Source organism: Pelmatolapia mariae, linkage group LG16_19 (genome assembly GCF_036321145.2).
Source record: "Pelmatolapia mariae isolate MD_Pm_ZW linkage group LG16_19, Pm_UMD_F_2, whole genome shotgun sequence".
NCBI classification, from domain to species: domain Eukaryota; kingdom Metazoa; phylum Chordata; class Actinopteri; order Cichliformes; family Cichlidae; genus Pelmatolapia; species Pelmatolapia mariae.
The window spans coordinates 17,708,568-17,727,054 of NC_086241.1; the positions used below are offsets into that span (position 1 = coordinate 17,708,568).

General features: G+C 42.1%; 1 protein-coding gene across 3 annotated transcripts in view; it reads left to right on the plus strand.

Moving 5' to 3' along the window:
• Positions 1–18,487, plus strand: part of LOC134644167 (ATP-binding cassette sub-family C member 4-like) — a 34,618-nt gene that overhangs the window by 14,267 nt on the left and 1,864 nt on the right. For all 3 annotated transcript variants that reach the window (XM_063496921.1, XM_063496922.1, XM_063496923.1), the window contains 11 exons: positions 1,567–1,646; positions 8,173–8,323; positions 8,958–9,077; positions 9,239–9,349; positions 9,460–9,560; positions 9,980–10,171; positions 12,296–12,451; positions 15,206–15,295; positions 15,755–15,927; positions 16,413–16,518; positions 17,827–17,961. In XM_063496921.1, the coding sequence (XP_063352991.1) occupies positions 1,567–1,646; positions 8,173–8,323; positions 8,958–9,077; positions 9,239–9,349; positions 9,460–9,560; positions 9,980–10,171; positions 12,296–12,451; positions 15,206–15,295; positions 15,755–15,927; positions 16,413–16,518; positions 17,827–17,961 (1,415 nt within the window). The remainder of the gene's footprint in view (positions 1–1,566; positions 1,647–8,172; positions 8,324–8,957; positions 9,078–9,238; positions 9,350–9,459; positions 9,561–9,979; positions 10,172–12,295; positions 12,452–15,205; positions 15,296–15,754; positions 15,928–16,412; positions 16,519–17,826; positions 17,962–18,487) is intronic.

Here is an 18,487-nt window from a genome sequence, read left to right on the forward strand (position 1 = left end):
GTAAGCGCTCTACCCCCTTGCTTGAACCCTCCCCTCGGGATGTCTGTATGCTAAAGGGGCACTCACACTGTGAATAAGATTAGTCTGCCTCCAAGTGTACAACATGCTTACGCCACTTGACTTTGAATCAGTGCTGATTTGGAGCATTGCTGGGTTGTTGCGGGGAATAATGCTCTGGCTGGGTTTATGCAATGGCTGTTATGGGGAGCCCGGCCTCGTCTGCATGCATGTTTTTAGGCAGGAGCGGCATTTTGGATAAAGCTGTAAGCTGCTTACGGCCGTGGAGAGAGGTGATTACAGGGCCCACCTCTGTAGGACTGGTTAAGAGGCTCGGAGGCAAGTTTTAGGTCAGCCGTGCCATGGCTCCACCACGCCTCCAGAGTGCCATGCCACCACATTCTGCTACCATGTTGCCCAGTGTTTCCTTTCTCTTTTCTTTTACCAAGTCACACCCTGTTCCATGGCGTATTCTGTGAGCCTAGATAAACTCATCTGCATGCCTGTATTGGTTTGTTTAACTCTATCAGGGGTTGCACCCTACATTTTGTGAGTACTGCTTTATTTACATTGTCGTCAGACAGATATTACTGTGTGCATAGCCATTTGTCATAGTGGAATACAACTGCTCTCCTAAATACATTAACAAACATCATGGCCCTATTTTAAGGACACTGCAGATTGTTTGTGTCTTTTGACCTTAGAAGAGTTCAAGCTGTGGCAGTGCTGCCGCTGCTCTGGTACCTGTTGTCTGCCTCTGAGAGCCAGGGGTCTTCCTTCAGGGACAGAGATAGTAAAAGCCTTTCTGTCTTGCCTGCCTTTAAGGAAGTGTGCTTTGGGGATTGGCTATCAGTGACCCTGCAGTACACAGTGTGTGAAAGCAGCTGGAGTGTAATCTTATGTGCTGTGGGATCAGAATAGTGGAGCAAAGTTACTAAAGGAGTAACAATAAGGGGCTGCCACAGCACCTGCAGAGCACTAGCCAAAATAATGAACGACCGAGCAGATTGGAGGCAACTCAATTAACGTCACTGACACTGCCAGTCAGAACATAAAGGCAGGTACGCAGCTTCTGTTGGCCTTTTGTTCCCTAACAAAAGGTTCCCTCGTGTATTCAGCCAAGAGTAGGACAGTCTTTATGAATCACTAGATAAATAATGATTCATTGTTTAATCTAGATAGGCCTGTGTTTTCCATTTGATATCACACTGTATGTAACCTCTGTTCTATTAAGGGGACTCTGATAACAGTTGCTTAATAGTCTAAAGACACGAACAGAATTGAAACTAACAAAATATTGTTTTTATGAATGTCGAGTAGTTAATGCATAAAGCAGATCTGCATTTGGTTTAGATTTGTTGCTCCAAATGTCATATGCACATCTGAACCTGTAAAAGTAAAAAACTTAATATGATAAATATTCAAGGAATTGCTTATTTTTTCAGCTCGCTTAAGCGCACTATTATTGTTGTACAAATGGCATAACAATATTGGCAATATAAGAAAAATTCTGTTTCTATTATAGAGATATTTTTCTAATCTGTTCTTTTGTGTTGTGCTTTTTCTCAGGAAGAATCCTCAACAGGTTTTCGAAGGACATCGGTTACCTGGACTCTCTGCTTCCGTGGACGTTTGTGGACTTTATCCAGGTGAGTCTCACCTCGGCAGGTTTGGTTGCTGGCGCAGCAGCATGGGGAGGCCATTTCATGCCTGGCTAAACCTGCTTTGTGGTCCGGGTCCCCTAATCTGGAAACAATTACTGTAGGATTACCCGCCAGCGCAGCCCAGCGCCTGCACAGATTTAATAAAAGTGTGCACATAGGCTGAGGGCGTGGCTCCCTCAGCGTGGCACAACAGAAGTGGCATCTTCAGAGAACGTGTAAGGAGAATAAGGAAGTGATTGGAAGAGAGAAAGGCACCAAAGAGGAAATAAAGCCACAAGATGATGGATCAGATGTGGAAGGGAAAATAGTGGAAATGTCAGGAGAGAGTGAGGTGAGGATATTGTGTCGAGTGGCAAAGAGAAAAAGTCTGACATGAAGTGTTTACAGGAGTACACCTGGACTTTCGCCTCTTAGCCCAATTCGCTTAATGCTTAACAGGTCTTATTGACCTGCTACCCAAGGGCCACCCTGATGCAAGCCCAGGTTAGGTTACCAAATGCCACCCTGCCACTGTGACAGCCATCTCCCACGAAACCCTGCGGAGATGAGCCAGCTCATGCACCTAGCGCCACAAAGAAGGGAATGTTCGCTGCACAATTCGAGGTAGAGGAGCAGGCGTGGCTCCTTGGTTCGGGCCAAAGAATAGAACAAAGGCGCGCTGAAAATGAATCCCCCCTCCACAATGCCTGAATGATGTTTGTGGCAGATACCCATCTCACAGTAGACAAAAGCCATCTTAAATGCTGAAAGCACAAAAGAATATACGCACAAAAGCTTTTTGTCTGCTATAGTTCCCCTCATTTTGATAATAAGGTGAATAATGGTTAAAGTAAAATAATAACTTTTGTAGAGGGCCAATAGGTCCAACCAACAACAGTGAGAGTAGACCACGTCCTGACATAAAACACAGATGGGTTTCAGCTGTGCACTTTTACTTGAATTTCTCCTGCTTTCCTCATTTTTCTAACTGTGTCTTGATGTAAAAGAAATAAAATCTAGACCAGGCCGTGTCAAAATCAGACTGGATATGTGCGCATTAGTCTTTTGCTGTAGCTGAAAGTGGGATGTGATTGTTAGAGTGGACAAAGGTAGCATCGTTTGGACAAAGCACTTTTGTTTGTGCTGCTTTCTGCTCTTGTTTGCAGGTGTCTTTCACGGAGCAGCCTTTAATGCTTTCAGGAAGGAAGATTTTCACTCTTTTTTTTATCAAAGTATTAGCTGTTGAGAAAAGCTGCTGATCTCCACTATTGTTGCTCATTCGTGGAGGGACGTTTCCCCATAGTTATTGTCTAAATGGTTGTCAGGAGGGAATAAAGTGAAACTTCATAAACAATGCCCTAACTGGTTTATCTCTTTCTATGGAGAGAGGCCGCTTCTGTGTGGGGATTTGTGCCTTAGCCTCTCCCCCCCTCCTTTCTATGGTGGAGTAAGCACTTCACAGCCCTTCAGCACTGCCCCCCAAACCCGCCTAACAAGGGGATTCCCTCAAGCTGGGGGAACCTGGTTACACCCCAGAGCCCTATTTTTCACAGGTCTCATTTAGTAGTAATTTAGTATATTGGGGAAAAAGCCTCTTTCTCTTCCATCTTTATGGTCAGGGGACAAAGACAGAAATGTCAATTAAAAACACCTCAGGCTTTGGGAACTGTCAGCTTTTGTGTGGACTTGACCTTTAAATCCTGGGTTGCCTCTATTTTCACAGAGAGGGCAGAGGAGGAGGCCAAGACAATAGGGGGTGAGTACAGGGGTCTTTCAGCGGATTTTTGTGTGAAGGCTCTTGACCAAGTCGCACCACCAACTGTTGGGACCTGCACTGCATTTATAGCCCTGCTTATCCAGTCAAAATTCAGTTTGTCCGGATGTTTTCACTAAGACACCAGCTGACTTAAGTGTGACCCAGCCTGCTCTTGCCAAAGCTAATTCCTTATAAAGACGGGAATAAACAAATTACGGCAATAAACCCTTTTGTGTGCGTGTGAGAAAGAGCAAAAAAAGAAACAGAGACAAACCAAGCACTGAAGGGCTGAAGACGCACACAAGTGCAGAGAAAAGACAGCTATTGTCTAAAGAAACACTGGCGGGTGGATCGTTGTGTGAGTCTCTATATTGTGGCACATTGTGTATCAGGCCTCTTTAGTGGCTTTGTGGGATATGAGAACTGCTGACGTAATCGTGGACGCTGTAGGATGGGATTTCACCCGGCTTTCTCTGCTTCTTTACCACGCTGGCGACTAAAGAATGCACTGGCTCCAGGCATTACACAGGTTAGCCTGAGAAACACAGAAGATGGTCCAGTGGAAACATATATAGGCTGTGCCATTAACCCTCTTTGAGCATTGTTTTTATGACAGTGCCTTTGTGACACAGAAAGGTGAGCGGCGGCCTTAGGATCACTGACCTGTGCTTGTCTTCCTGAAAAATAAAGCGAAACAGAGGAAAACATCATCATGTGACCCTGCGTGTGTATTTGTGTGCACTTAACTGGCCACTCAGCAATACCACACATGGTCATTTGATGGCGAGCACCGGCCAGCAAAAGCTTCCCGTGTGAGTATGTGTGGTCTCCCATGATGCTGTGGTCCAGCACCTCAGCTGGTCTGACTCAGAATGCAGGCCAGACCCAGGGCCCTTTGAGCCTGGGAACTGACACAACAAAGTCCCAATCTAATCTTGAATCTCACCTCACGTCAGAATGACGAGGACAATGAATTCTAGGCTGACTTTTGTATTTTTGAATTGTTGTTTTTTGTGTGTGTGTTGTTTTCAGGAGGAAAAAAAAGGCTGAATGAATTTGCTGGACACTAGTGATTTATAGTAGAGAGTGAGGGGAGACCACATTTCAAAGCCTTTCTCTTATTTCCAAAATGGGGTTGGAAATCAGCAGCTTGACTGAGCCCAAATAAGTGACTTCTTTTACCTTTTCACAGCACACAAAGGCCTAATCCTAGGACTACTTGAGCCACCAATGTAGACAGCGTCTGAGACCACCACAGTATGTGTCAGACCTTCCTCACCACACACAAAACACATTGACTGCAGCTTTATGAAGTGAAAATGGCCCAGAAAGGGAAAATGTGAAGGAGGTGTCCACAGTCATTTCACCCAAAGAAAAGCCACAGCATCTGGGCATTTAATGCTAAAATAAAGCCCAAACACAGAGTAGAATGGATTGGGTCACTTGTATTGTTCCAGAGCCCAAGTGGAACGGCCCTGTTTTGTTTCAGTACCACTGACCCTTGCAACTTATTGTGCTGCTCAGTCACGGAAAAAGTGTGGAGTTTAAAAAAAAAAGAAGAAAAAATTCCAACGATGACAGAGGACTTCTTTTGAGAATTTTTCTTTACCACGCTCACCCCTCATTTCCTGTTTTGTTTGCACTTCTTTCCCAGTGGCAAATATTGCACACTGTCAGTAAATAAAGGGAGGATGAAAAAGGGAGTTGTAAAAAGCATAATGATTCCGTCTGTCCGGAGGGATGTTTAATTAAAGCGAAGTGTTTATTTTCAGCTGGTGAACAACAGTCGCTATCATTGCCGAACACAAATATAGCAATTAACTCCAATTTTCTACATTTATTTGGACATCAAAGAGCTGATAGAATCATTGAGAAAATAAAGCAATTAGGGTCAGCAGAGATCTGAATGGTCTTTGGACACAGCAGTGCGCCCAGTTTGCCTGAATGACTGAATCGCATGCGTGCGGTAGCTTTCTTTTCTCGCTAAAGAGCTATTAGCGCTAATTCTTTATTTAAACAGTTTGTATACAAAACCTTTCATCCTTTTATCCACTTTTATGTGCAGCGGGATGTGGCTTTGGGAGTTTTCTGTTCCTGTGTGGTTTCATAGGAGATATGGATGTGGTCTGAGGGGGTGAGGTGTATACTTGTAGGCTCACTTATCAGAGTCATCTGTGTGTAGTGTGGGTGGGGGCCACGGTGTCCCCGATCCTGACACGATAAGCGCCAAACCACGCAAATGGATCACATCAAACAGGGCCTTGGCGACAGCGGGCCCTGGGGAGCAGGAGGAGGCAAGACTTGTATCTAATGGTTCCTGTTCCTCCTACTGTCCCCTTAGATGACCCCACTGTTAGATAAAGCCAGCCTGGCTCAGACCTTTGTGGCCACCGCTGAAATGGGCCCAATTAGAATTCAGATTAACCAACCAGCAAAATGTGAATGAGCAGTGTCACTGTGTCACCAGTCATCAACTGGGTAGTGAAAGAAAAACAGTGTAGGCGATAAGACATTTGTTCAGTTAATATTTGATCCCCTCAAGGGAAGGCTGGATAACACGCGGTAATGGCCTGTGTGCCACCATCTCACTTTGCAGTCTGGTAGCCTTCCATCAAGGCTAAGATTGAAACTTATGTACTGTGAAATTCTTGGGATCAGTTGTGCTCAGTAGCTTCGACTCACTGTTTGATTGTGTGGGCTCCACTACTGCAATGGTTAGACTAGTAATTCCCTCTTATCTGAACTGCAAATGGAATTGACTGGCTTTTCATCATAAAACTACACTGAAAGTGATCATGCTTAAATGTGTGCTTAAGTAGCAGATAACATCCGTAATTAAGGTGCTAAATTAAATTTTCATCTCTCTGGGCTAGTCTGAGTCCACTGAAGGTAACAGTATGATCCTAATCTCCACGTTTTAGGATTCATCTTTTTGGATGTATCTAATTTCAGGGTGTGAGGTTTCAGTCGAACACAACGTATACTGCGCTGCATGCCTTTCGGTTAGTAAGTGTTCTTCCAACCCATATTAATGGCTGGAAGAAATGTTGATATACTTCAAGTAAAGGAAATTATTAAGACCACAATGGTAAACAAGAGACATTATTAACGGAAGTCCTGTGCCCTTGTTAAATAAAAAGTGCAGGATTATTTAAAAAAAAAAAAAGTATTATAGAAAAAAAGTACTCGTAATTAAAAGAGGAGACATTACTTCTCCTTGGTGAAAATGCTTAACAAATAAAAGTAAGGAAACAAACCAAAAACTGTGTTTTCTTAAATCTTTAGTAATGTATTATGTTTTACTAATACATGTATATGCTACAGTATTGTTTTGCTGTGTTTATGGTGTTGGCCACGAAATTAAATCAATACTATGCTTTTCTGGTGTCATGGTAGCCGATTGCTAGGTGGTTGCCAGGCAACCTGATGGCATATTTATATATAATGTATAAATTAAGATTTACTGATACAAATTAGAACTTGTCATTGTGAAAGAAAAATTACACCAAAAACAGTTCACTTTAACCCTTTGCTAGCTGGTTGCTAGGTAACATGAATACATCATATGCGACATAGATGAGAACCTTAAGATGTACCTGCACGGTGCCAAGTTTGGTGGCTCACTTCAAGTTTACTTGATGGTAATTGAAGAAACAATCAGACAGACAAGTTTGTTTTGTGTGTTGTATCAAGGTAAATATATCCCAATGCTTTTAATTAAAAAAAATGTAATTGAAGTAGATTACATTTCCCTTTTGAAATGTAATATAATTTTCTAAATAAAGTGAACATAACAAAATTCTTAAAAATGTGAGCTGTTCTTTTTTATGGCAGCACCCTTTCCTCAAAAGTAGTTTATTTTTTTTCTCAACTGGTGTTTAATACGATCTTTAATAAAAGTATCAGTATTAAACTAACTGATGGCAACGACTCTTGCTAGCTCACTTTAACTTAAATATATCAATCAGCAATTATTATGTATTAGTATCAAAGGTAATATTATTTACATTTACGTTTTCTTATTCAGATTGTTGAGTCATTGTGTGATGTCAATTTTAATATCTCTATAATAAAACTTTATATGCCACCTCACATGATACTTGAGTGCCTGATAATTACCATCAATATAGGCTGAGGTAAGATTATTTTATCTTTAAGATTAATAGTCATAATGAGTCTTTATGAGATGGTTATTTCTAAACGTTATGCAGGTGTAGGTGCTTTGATAACCGTCAGACTCATTGCCTGCAATCCTGTTTAGGCAGCTCTGGTATCCTGGTCTAGATGTGTCACAGAGCCATTAACACGGGTGATGAGTCACTGTGTTGTTGAGGGCTGTGTGGTTTGAGTGTGATGTATCAGACACCCACAGTGTGGTTCCCAGAGCTCTCTGCCAGTCACTGTGGCCATGCCCGTTGGCTGGCTGCTCTGCCAGGGAGGCTTACAGGCCAGAAGTGTTGAAGGGAAAACCCTAGAGAGCCAGGGATATGAGCTGCAGTGGCCAAGTGGTAAATTCTCACCTGCTACTAAGTGAGAATTAGCGCTGCGATCGTTTTCTTTTCACACTGTGAGTCACTTAAGCTCAGTCCCACAACCTGCTGTTACCTTACTATGTGCCTGAGATGGTCTCACACAAATATAGCTGAAAGGTTTTTCTTGTTCAGCCCTAACAAATAAGCCTCACTGCCCCATCGGTAGCCCACACAACAGAAGTAGAGCTTTTGACGCTGATGCTGTTGAGTTATTACTGTGCTTACTCCTCTCCTTTTCTCCCAGGTATTTCTGCAAGTCATCGGAGTGATTGCAGTAGCTGCTGTCATCATCCCCTGGATTCTTATTCCTGTTGTTCCTCTTCTTGTTGTCTTCCTGTTTCTGCGATGCTACTTTTTGCAGACCTCCAGGGACATCAAGCGTCTAGAATCTACCAGTAATTTTTTATTTTTTTTGTGGTGTGGGATTGGGAAGAAATAAAAGCACAGACTACAGGAATGCTAATAGGCTATTGAAAAGGCTGTGATCATTAGCATAAAGGCTAAAGATGGCAGTGGCCTATGCCTTGGTCACACGCAGTTTCCTCAGAAGATGAGAGTTCATGACTTCACATATAATAGGAAAAAATGTCAAGTGGTCATGACTAGGCCACATCAAGCTTTAGTTCCTCTATTTTATTCAAAGCTGAGAGCCAAAATGCACATTGACTAACAAGTGCCATCATCTTTTAGAACAAATGTTTTGTTTGAATCCTTCAAGGAGGCATTTAGGTTTTGTTAAGGAGTTTGTAAGTCTAATGAGTTGAAACAAAAGACGGCTGAATGGCGACCTTTCCATAAATCACGATAAAAATCAGGGGCATCACCTGTATTATTGTTAGTATAACAGAGTACACATTCATATTTTTCACTTCACATACTGATACGCTGCAAAATAAAACCGAACAGTTCAGACTATTAGTATTGAATGTACCCTGACACTACAATTGTATTTAGAAATCTGGTCAAAACGCTTAAAAATGTTAAATGCCTTGCTAAGCTGTTTTTTTGCCTTGTTTATATTTCCTACAGCTCGGAGTCCTGTTTTCTCCCACCTTTCCTCCTCTCTTCAAGGCCTGAGCACCATCCGTGCCTTCAAGGTTCAGCAGAGGTTCCAGCAAATGTTTGATGAGTATCAAGATCTTCACTCAGGTGAAACGAAAAAGACATATTTGTGTTATAAGGTCAAAAATGCAAGACATCAACATCTAATGAGCTCCATTATCAGTCTCATCTAAAGCCATTCATGATATTCAGACTGTATTAAGAAGTATTTCCTCATATGCAGCATGTGGAATCTGTCTTTGTTACAGAGGCCTGGTTCTTATTCCTGACTACCTCCCGCTGGTTTGCCGTGCGACTCGATGGAATTTGCTCAGTTTTTGTCACCATTACTGCTTTTGGCTGTCTTTACCTCAGGGATGGTACTGTATGGGTTTTGACTCTGTGCATGCTAAGAGACATTATTAGCAGAAGCAAGAGGAAGGACTCGTGGATGTGTGACTGCATGTTTACTTCTTCTTTTATAATACAGGACTGGAACCAGGTGCAGTGGGTCTGGCTCTGTCTTATGCAGTTACGCTCACAGGCATGTTCCAGTGGGGCGTCAGACAGAGTGCAGAAATTGAGAACATGGTGAGAACATGTGATGAACAAGGGTTTGATGGTTGGTTAACTTTCATTTGAGTCCAAATGTGACCATAATTTGCTAAATTAACATGATGTATTAAATTAGGCTTGAAACTAGAGACTGAGGCCATAAACTCATCAGCATAGTGTTCACTGTGGTCACAGATACTTAAAGATTTTAACTGATTTATGAAACCAGATAAATAGCCTCTGCTGGCCATAAGAAACAAAATGCAGGTAGATCGATTGTACTTTAGGTTTGTTATATCCAGTCTGGGTCAATTCAAAGAATCTATTAAATTGTATTATAGGGATTTTCTGTTACATTAAGTTATATAGGAGCAGCTTATTTATTTATTCATAAAATAGTTAAAAGAGGAAAAATTATTTTAAGGAAGTGCCTACTATATGCTTTATTTTTGCAGATGACATCAGTGGAGAGAGTGGTTGAGTATGCAGAGCTGGAGAGTGAGGCACCATGGGAGACAGACAAACAGCCACCGAGCGATTGGCCCAAAGCAGGCTGCATCACTTTTGACAGAGTCAACTTCTCTTACAGTGCCAGTGAACCTTTGGTCCTGAAGAACCTGAGTCTTGTCTTCAAATCTAGAGAAAAGGTCCTTGTCTTTATTCCCACCTGTGCATGCTTACTGGGGTGCATAGCCCATGACTAAGGTTGATATGCAGCTAGTGTAGTAGGTGTGGTGTGATTCTTTTTTTATGTGGCATTATTCTCAAATCAATTATTAAAGGGACACCACATTGTGCTTTTGAATCTTCAGGACTATACCATTTGTGATTCATGGAATACATATCATGTAATTAAGACTGTTCAAGTGGATCCATTTGTCTCCAATTTGCATTTTGAGCTACCTGACGGTGACAACTGTTTATTCACTATAAGAGAGAGGAGAGGCCGAGGGAGAGGGGTGAAGGAAGAGCGAGAGAGGGGAAGGCTGAGGGAGATGGTTGAGGATGATTGAAATTGTGTTTAATGCAGGGGGTGTATTTTGCATGGCTACGGTTGGCCAGGGCGGCTGATTTCACAATGGATGGGTTGATAAGTGCAGAGGCCCTGGCTCTGACAGCCCATGGGAGGGATCTCTACCGCATGCCTTGGGGGTAAAAGGCTTTGTGCATCCTGACAGTTCCCCTGACACCCTTTCACCTGCACCTACCATCTACAGTATAAGACCCTTTCACTTTGTCCCATACAGCAGTCATACACTGCATATATATATATATATAAAGATTTTATCATAAGTCACCACGACACTACAAACAACTTTCCATGTAGAAAGAAGTACTTTAGTAAGACTATATTATTCTCCAACACTAATTCATTTCACAATCCTTGCATTTCAATTTGGTTCTGCTGGTTCTCACATTCGATTTGGGTGTATCCTCTTGAGGAAATGCAATTATTTTTGGTGTGTATTTACATTCACGTAGTGTGGAATTCTTCTTATGTAGGTTAAAGCGGATGAGTGCAAAGACACGATTTCAGATTCAGTCTCATACAAACACTCGGTAATTTTTTAAATGTCCATGTAGGCACTTACTGTATAAGTACTGGGGGTGGGGCTTAATTGTCACATGTAGTAGGGCCTATGTGTTTTAAAAATGGGAATGGGAGTTACTCTAATAGCTCCTATGAGAGTATGGATGTAGCATGAGAGAGTAAGCATATAATTACTTCTCTATTACCTGTCAGCCTAACCACTTATCTTTCTGTATCCACATGCCCAATGGCTATGCAACAGCATATAACAAACCTAAATGGTATGACACTAGTTCAGCAGAGCAAGCGGTGCAATGCTAATAAGATTCCTGTTCATTGGATTCAGCCCACAGCATGAGTTTTTGTTCTTTGGTATCCCAATTCTGGTAAAATACTGGAAACCCCTATATTATACTGTCATTTTATGTGTTAACTACCATCACACACATGTACAGCATTAGCAGATACCTGTGGATGGTATGACCTTGTGGTTTAAAGAAAGTATCAGGTGATGGCCTGGAGGTTACCATACCCTGGGGTAGTACCATAGAGCACATAAACAAGTATGAGTGAGTGGTAATTTTGACTCGGCCAATTTATTAGGTGTGTTCAATGACATTTGATAGATTTGATACGCTGACCCTGATGGGGTGACTTTTAGAAGAGCCACAAAACTATAGAGCCCCGTTTATGTCACCTTTTACAGTTGGTTAAAATAGTAACTACACTTTTCTAACCCACCCACATTGGTGTTTATGGGATAAGCACAGTTCTAAATAAAATATAGCACACTTAAAAATAGCTAAATTGAATTATAAACACGTTAATTGTCCCTAACACAAACGCTACAAATGAATTTATACGTGGCATTAAGTTGAAGCACTTAAATATGATTAAGATATAAATGATTTGATTTGATTAAGGGAAATATTTTTAGCTTTAAATCTTGATTATGAGGGTTAGAGAGGCTTACAGAAGGATTTTCTCCATTGCCCACCATTTTTTTTAGTATTTTGACTGTCTAGTAAAACACAAACAATTTCATACATAAATATTATAGGATAGAGTATCTTCCCTTAGTTTTTATGCCAGTATTGTACAAAGGTTTATATTGTAGTTTGCCAGGCACCTGGGTCTCTTACTAACAAAATAATAAGCATATTTTATTTATTTATGGGTTTTTTTTGTGGGAATTTACTAAGACTTTACAGATATAACATACTAGCTCTTTCCACTGTAGGTTGGCATTGTTGGACGCACTGGTGCTGGTAAAAGCTCCCTGATCTCTGCCTTGTTCCGGCTGGCAGAACCTGAGGGAAGAATAACGATTGATGGATTTCTGACGTCTGAGATTGGTCTTCACACACTGCGACAGAAAATGTCTATCATCCCACAGGTGCGTTTTTTTAATTTCAGTATCAGCAGTTGTGTTTTGTAACTAAACACAGTAACCAATAATCATCTGCAGTGAGTCTAGGTTAGAAAGATATTACTTATAATATAATATATTAATTACTACCATGTTTAACCTTTTCGTTCTAAAGCAGCTTTGCTTTGACACCTTCTCCAAGGTCCCATGATTCCTCATGATTGAGTAATGGCAGAAATGTCAGCTGCACGACGGTAACAGAAGCCTGCATGCTTTTGCCCTTGTTAGACGCTTGGCTTTTAAAAAAAGCTAAAACAAGTGAGGAGAATTACAGTCGTCACTCAGGGGATTTCTGAAAGTGAGACAAACGGATGCCTTGAGACAGTTTAACTTTATTTCCGCTTGTTGAAACTGATACGGCATTAAGAAAATGCCAGCCTGCGGGTGAGTGTCAGCAGAGAGGAGGGAGGGGAGAAGACTCCCACGGCCTATACTGTGAAGAGAGCAGTTCCCCATCCCTGACAGAGGATTAGCCCTCTACCCCCCAAACATGGGAAAGCTGCTTAGAAGAAGTCTCCCCCATCCTCACAGTCAGAGTCCCCTTGTACACCGTCACTTAGCTCAAGTCTTAAACATTTCTAGGGTGCAGCCAAGATGCCCAAAAACAGTTTCATTAATGCTTTTCTGTGGATTTGATAGGTTTCTGGCATTGCTACTACTTCAGATAAAGTTTCACTTCTTAGTCCAAACTAGTTTGCGATGGATGTGATGTATGTTTGATGGGATTTTGTTTACTCTTTCTGCATCTCCTAGAGGGAGAGACTGCTACAAAGTGGCAGGTTACGAGTCAAAACTTTAACTGCACGCTCATCTCATCTGTATCACATATTGGATGGCATTTTCATTATGTAGGCAGCACTCAGGAGAGTAGAGTTTCTCTGTAGTCTGTTGTTAGTATTACAAACTTATATATGGAGCGAAGACTCTTGGATTTACACAAATTCATCTGAAAGCCTTTTTTTATTCTCCCGCTAGACGTTGATGAAATGATATGCAGTCAACCTTTCACTTGGAAAAAATTTTTTGACATAAATTGCTGGTTGTCGTACTTTTCATGTGGAATTTTGAGTTTGATATGTAAACTATACATTGCCGCTGAGGAGTTTCATTATTTGGCACCCACAGATTTGATTATGATAAGCTTGTATTAGCATATGGCATTAAAAAGGGATCCATTTCAGTTTCTATTGAATTCTCAGGAATGACTTAGGAGAAAAAAAATGAATTCTGTGGCAAACAGAGGGCTTAGAATTGGTGGAGCACATAATCGGTGTATAGAAAGCTGTGCTTGAAAGCAGTTTTTCCGACCTAACATTGAATCCTCAATTAAAGTGTGTCACAGAACTAGTTTGAATTGGGACTTCAGCTGGCTTAATGACAAGGTGGTGTTTTGGTGACAGAGGGAAAAGCTCATTGGAAGTAAAGAGGTGGAACATTTTCCAAGGCACAGGTAGCAGGGATGAGACCCTGAAAGCTTTACTTTCTCTGGATTGAAATTGAGCAGTTAGCCCTGCGCTTTCTGACCTATATGACGGCTTGTTGAGACATGACTTTTTAATTTTTGCTGTGCTTCCACACCCAAACGTATGCTTCATTTTCTTTTCTTATGAAGGTGACCTGTAAGAGAACAGACGTAAAGGTGTGGATATATTAATAGTTCTGTAACCTTTAAGCCTTTTAGGCTCATTGTGTGCTTTACTTTTGCTCCTAGTCTAATCTCACAGTTGCCAGATGAACGTATCGTATCTTGATTCGAGGTCAGATGCATATCTTGACTAAGCTGGAGTTATCGCGTTCCTCTGACTGTGATGCGGATACAATGGAAGCATCACTTTTTGTTATGGACAGTCGCTGCTCTGTGCAACCTGAAACTGTGGCAGACTCAATAGCATTGTATTATTATTAAGTTGCGTTTTTTTTTAAACAGTCATTATAACGATTTAAGTACCTTGCTTATTTTGCTCACGGATCAAACACTGTGGACATAAATGCAATATAAAAACCTTATCTGCAGCAGCGGTGTACCGTGAGCGAGAGGGTCTTTATGCTGAGTAAATCACTTCAACATTGGAGCAAGATTTATGAATACACACTATATGTGGCCTGACATGAGATGATGTGGGATTGTTCCTTTTTATCAGTTCATCACAAACAGAGTGGCGTGTTGGAACAGTGCCCATGGACAGGCTCTTTCCTTTACACTGTAATAAAGAGCTTTATTTACCCTCTTAAAGAGGGCTGTGTGGCTCAACCTTGATACAGGTGCATGGCTTACCATAAATACATATCTTGGACATCCTACCTGTCTGAGATGTGAGGCTGTCCTTTCATGAGGGTAGTCAACTAATGTGATAACCTAACTATTCACACATGCTTGTACATTTAGTTTTTTAAGTACGGTTTCTTATTCTGTATTTTAATGTTAACTTGACAGTCCTTTTGTGTCATATTATACATTCAGACAGCCTTGCACGACTATTCTCCACCAGCACCAATGCGCACGTTCTGGTTTTCCAAGTAAAAAGATCAACTTACTGAAGCATAGTTGGCTAGAGCACTGAATAGAGCTCCTGAGTGGAGCAAGGCCTTTGTGAACATCTTCCCCTCACACATTGCTTAGCACTCTTCTATAAATCCTGTCTTAACCCTTTCATACATCTTCCCCCTTGTCATTATCTTAACTGGCCACGGCCTTCTCTTTCCATATCCATCTATCCACAGGACCCAGTTCTCTTTACGGGCACCATGAGGAAGAATCTGGACCCTTTCAAGCAGCACACAGATGAGGACCTGTGGAATGCACTCCAAGAGGTACTCCAGCGTGGCTCTGAATGATTCCCCCTTGCCGGCCCAGGGGGGGATCCCTCTGTCCCCCTGTACAATGCTGCCATTCAGATTCCCTGCTCGCCACAAGTCATGGGGGGAAATCCCATTAGGGCCATGGGGCCCAGCTCAATGTGCGGCTTGTAACGGGTAACCATTGAAAGTGCTGGGGGAGATGTGTTTGGGCAGTCAGGCCAACCAGGATGAAGGCTTCCCCCACAGTGAAGGGCTTCAGCTCCTGGTCCTGCCTCTGAATGGGTTTGGTGGCCTGGATTAAAGCTAGAGGCTGGCCACAAGAGAGCACTGGCCAAGGTCATCAGTAGACCTGGCCCTGCATTGTGCCAGGCAGTTAATGGGTGTGTTTGGATGGCTCTTTAAAGACATCCCCACAGGAGGCCTTTATGCAGGAGTAATGAAGGGTAGGGGTTGAGCTCTCTCTCTCTGCAGGTGCAGATGAAGGCCATGGTGGACGAGCTGCCCAGCAAGCTGGAGACGGTGCTGACGGAGTCGGGCTCTAACTTCAGCGTGGGCCAGAGGCAGCTAGTGTGCCTGGCCAGGGCCATCCTCCGGAAAACCCGCGTCCTCATTATTGATGAGGCCACTGCTAATGTGGACCCAAGGTCAGATTATACTTCACAAGTAAATTATTATACATCAGCGTGGAAGCGCTCTCTTCACATGTGTCTTGTTTTTCTGTACAATGGTGCTACACAATATGGGTATTTTTAAGTGCATAGAATAAAACTTTTTCTCTGTAGAGTAGGGTTAGTCAGAATTATTCTTTAAAAATTTTTGTTAAAGCATCGGCGCAAACATGGATTTTTTTTTGTTTAACACACATAATACAAATATATGGGTTTTTAAGTCTAAATCTCACCTTGTGAAGATCAAATCAAGTCAATTTTTTTTTTAAAAATGTAACAAAATATACCACACTTGTCTTTGTAAAGCTGAAGTCCTGTGTTATTCTGTATTTTTTCTGTCTGTTGCTGCACATATTTCTCTGCTGATGAGCCATTGTTCTGTGTTGCGTAAAATCCCTGCCCAAGGCTGTATAGGAAGAGAGCTTTTTAGTTCTCAGGTGTTGTGTTCCCTGCTTCTTTAGAACTGATGGCCTCATCCAGCAGACTATCCGGGACAAGTTTCAAGAGTGCACAGTCCTGACCATTGCTCACAGGCTAAACACTATCATTGACTGTGACAGAATACTGGTAAGTAAGAAAGCAGTAAATTTCCATTGTAAAGCACTTTAGTGAAGGTTTTAAAATGAGACTCTTTTGCTGGAGTTCATTCCAGTATTGCTCTGCAAGTAGCTTTGTGATATTCCCTCCTAAACTTTGGCAACCCCTTGTACTATCTCACCAGCTACAGTAAATATTGCACTCAGTGTTTTCAGAATTTGTAGAGTAAATCTGGGGTCCCCTGCAAAACATGCACTTCACATTCATTCTCATTGTTGTATGCCAAACACAAGAGCTTTCAAACACCTCTGTCCTTTATTTTCAGTTCCGCTACCTTATTTTGCAACAGCTGGGCAGATTTCTCACTCGCAGCATTCCCTTTCATTGAACCTTCGCTTGCACCACTTGATCTTTGGCCCTTTCCTGCTACTGCCTGCAGAGGTGCCAATTAGTGCCATTTGTGGTGGCATTTGTTAAGAGTCTATGGAGGACGGGGCACGACCCGGTGGCCGCTTGGTCACTGAGAGGGTTGCTGAAAAAAGGCAAATATCACAGAGAGGGGACTGTTTCACACCTACACTCGTGTTAAATGCCCCCAGACTGTCACACACTCTGGGAAAATTAAATTGGGACCCGGAAGAATCGTCCAAATCTCTCTGCTGTATTTTGATGCGGAATGTTTTGCAAGAATCGAATTGCGTTTCCTGGTAGCCTGCTCCTAAACTTTTGATTATGACAGCAGCTGCAGAAGTCTCCCTTTCATACTAAACACTACCTGAAAGTGGGCTTTACTGATAACAAACTGCTCATTAACGCTGTAAGGGGATCGAGCTTGTTAAAATTTGTCTGTGATATAATTGTAGTCTTTTCCAAACTGCCTGAATTGGCACTATTCTTTGTGTGGTTTACATGGCATGTGATGACATAGAAATGATGGTAATTTTCTAGCGAGTCTTAAAGGTGTGATTGTTGGATTTGACTGAGGACCACCCCTAGGCCTCTGAAATGCTAGGATAAATACATGGATAAATCCCTGATCTCCTGTCTGTCAGAGTCAGCGCACCAGACTTTCACGCTGCTAACAGGTTACCCTCATTGTGCATGGCGTTCTCGAGCAGAAACAGGCACCCGTGTTTGTTGTTGCATGAGTCACATAAAATAGATGGTTCCTATGTGCACCGAACTACTGTTTCCCCATTCAGCTTGCGCTGTCTGCTTGCATCACTCAGCAGTGAAACAGCTGAAATGTCAGTTTTCCCCAAAGTAAAGTATACAGACACAGGAACACACACACACACACTTACACACACACACCCACCATTGTATGTGTGATTGCAGGTTCTGGATGCTGGCAGGATCCAGGAGTATGATGAGCCATATGTGCTGCTCCAGAACCAGGATGGGCTCTTCTACCAGATGGTCCAACAGACAGGCAGAGCTGAGGCTGCCTCGCTCCTGCACACAGCCAAACAGGTAACCACATCCACCTTTGTCCCAGGACAAGCCTGTCCCTAAATAAGAGCCCAGTCGTTGCACAGTAATCCCAGACTCTCCCCTTAACTCCAGTCTCCGTTGCTCACCTCCAAAATAATACAGCTAAGCAACAGAAGATGTGTGTAGCCCTGACAATGCAAAGACACTTGATTACCATTTTAATTTAGAGTGTCTACTTGGAGCATTGCGACACCATAACATTAATTTCAAGAGAGAAATTGTCCCTTTGTAGATTTACATCCTCTGATATTATCGGAAAAAGTCTCTGTATAATCTTTTTTCTCATAATGTAATTTTGAGATCATTTTAGCGATGATTCTAGAAAAGCAGCTTTCTTTGCACTGTATCTATTTTGAAATATTGGGTTTAACTTCATCGCGATTTGGGATAAACTTTCTATGGGGATTACTGTAATAGAGAATGTCCATATTTTTTCCCTGTGAAATTCATTTGTGATGTATTTCCCCTTCAGACACTGAACAGATAAGAGCCAGCTATTCATTGT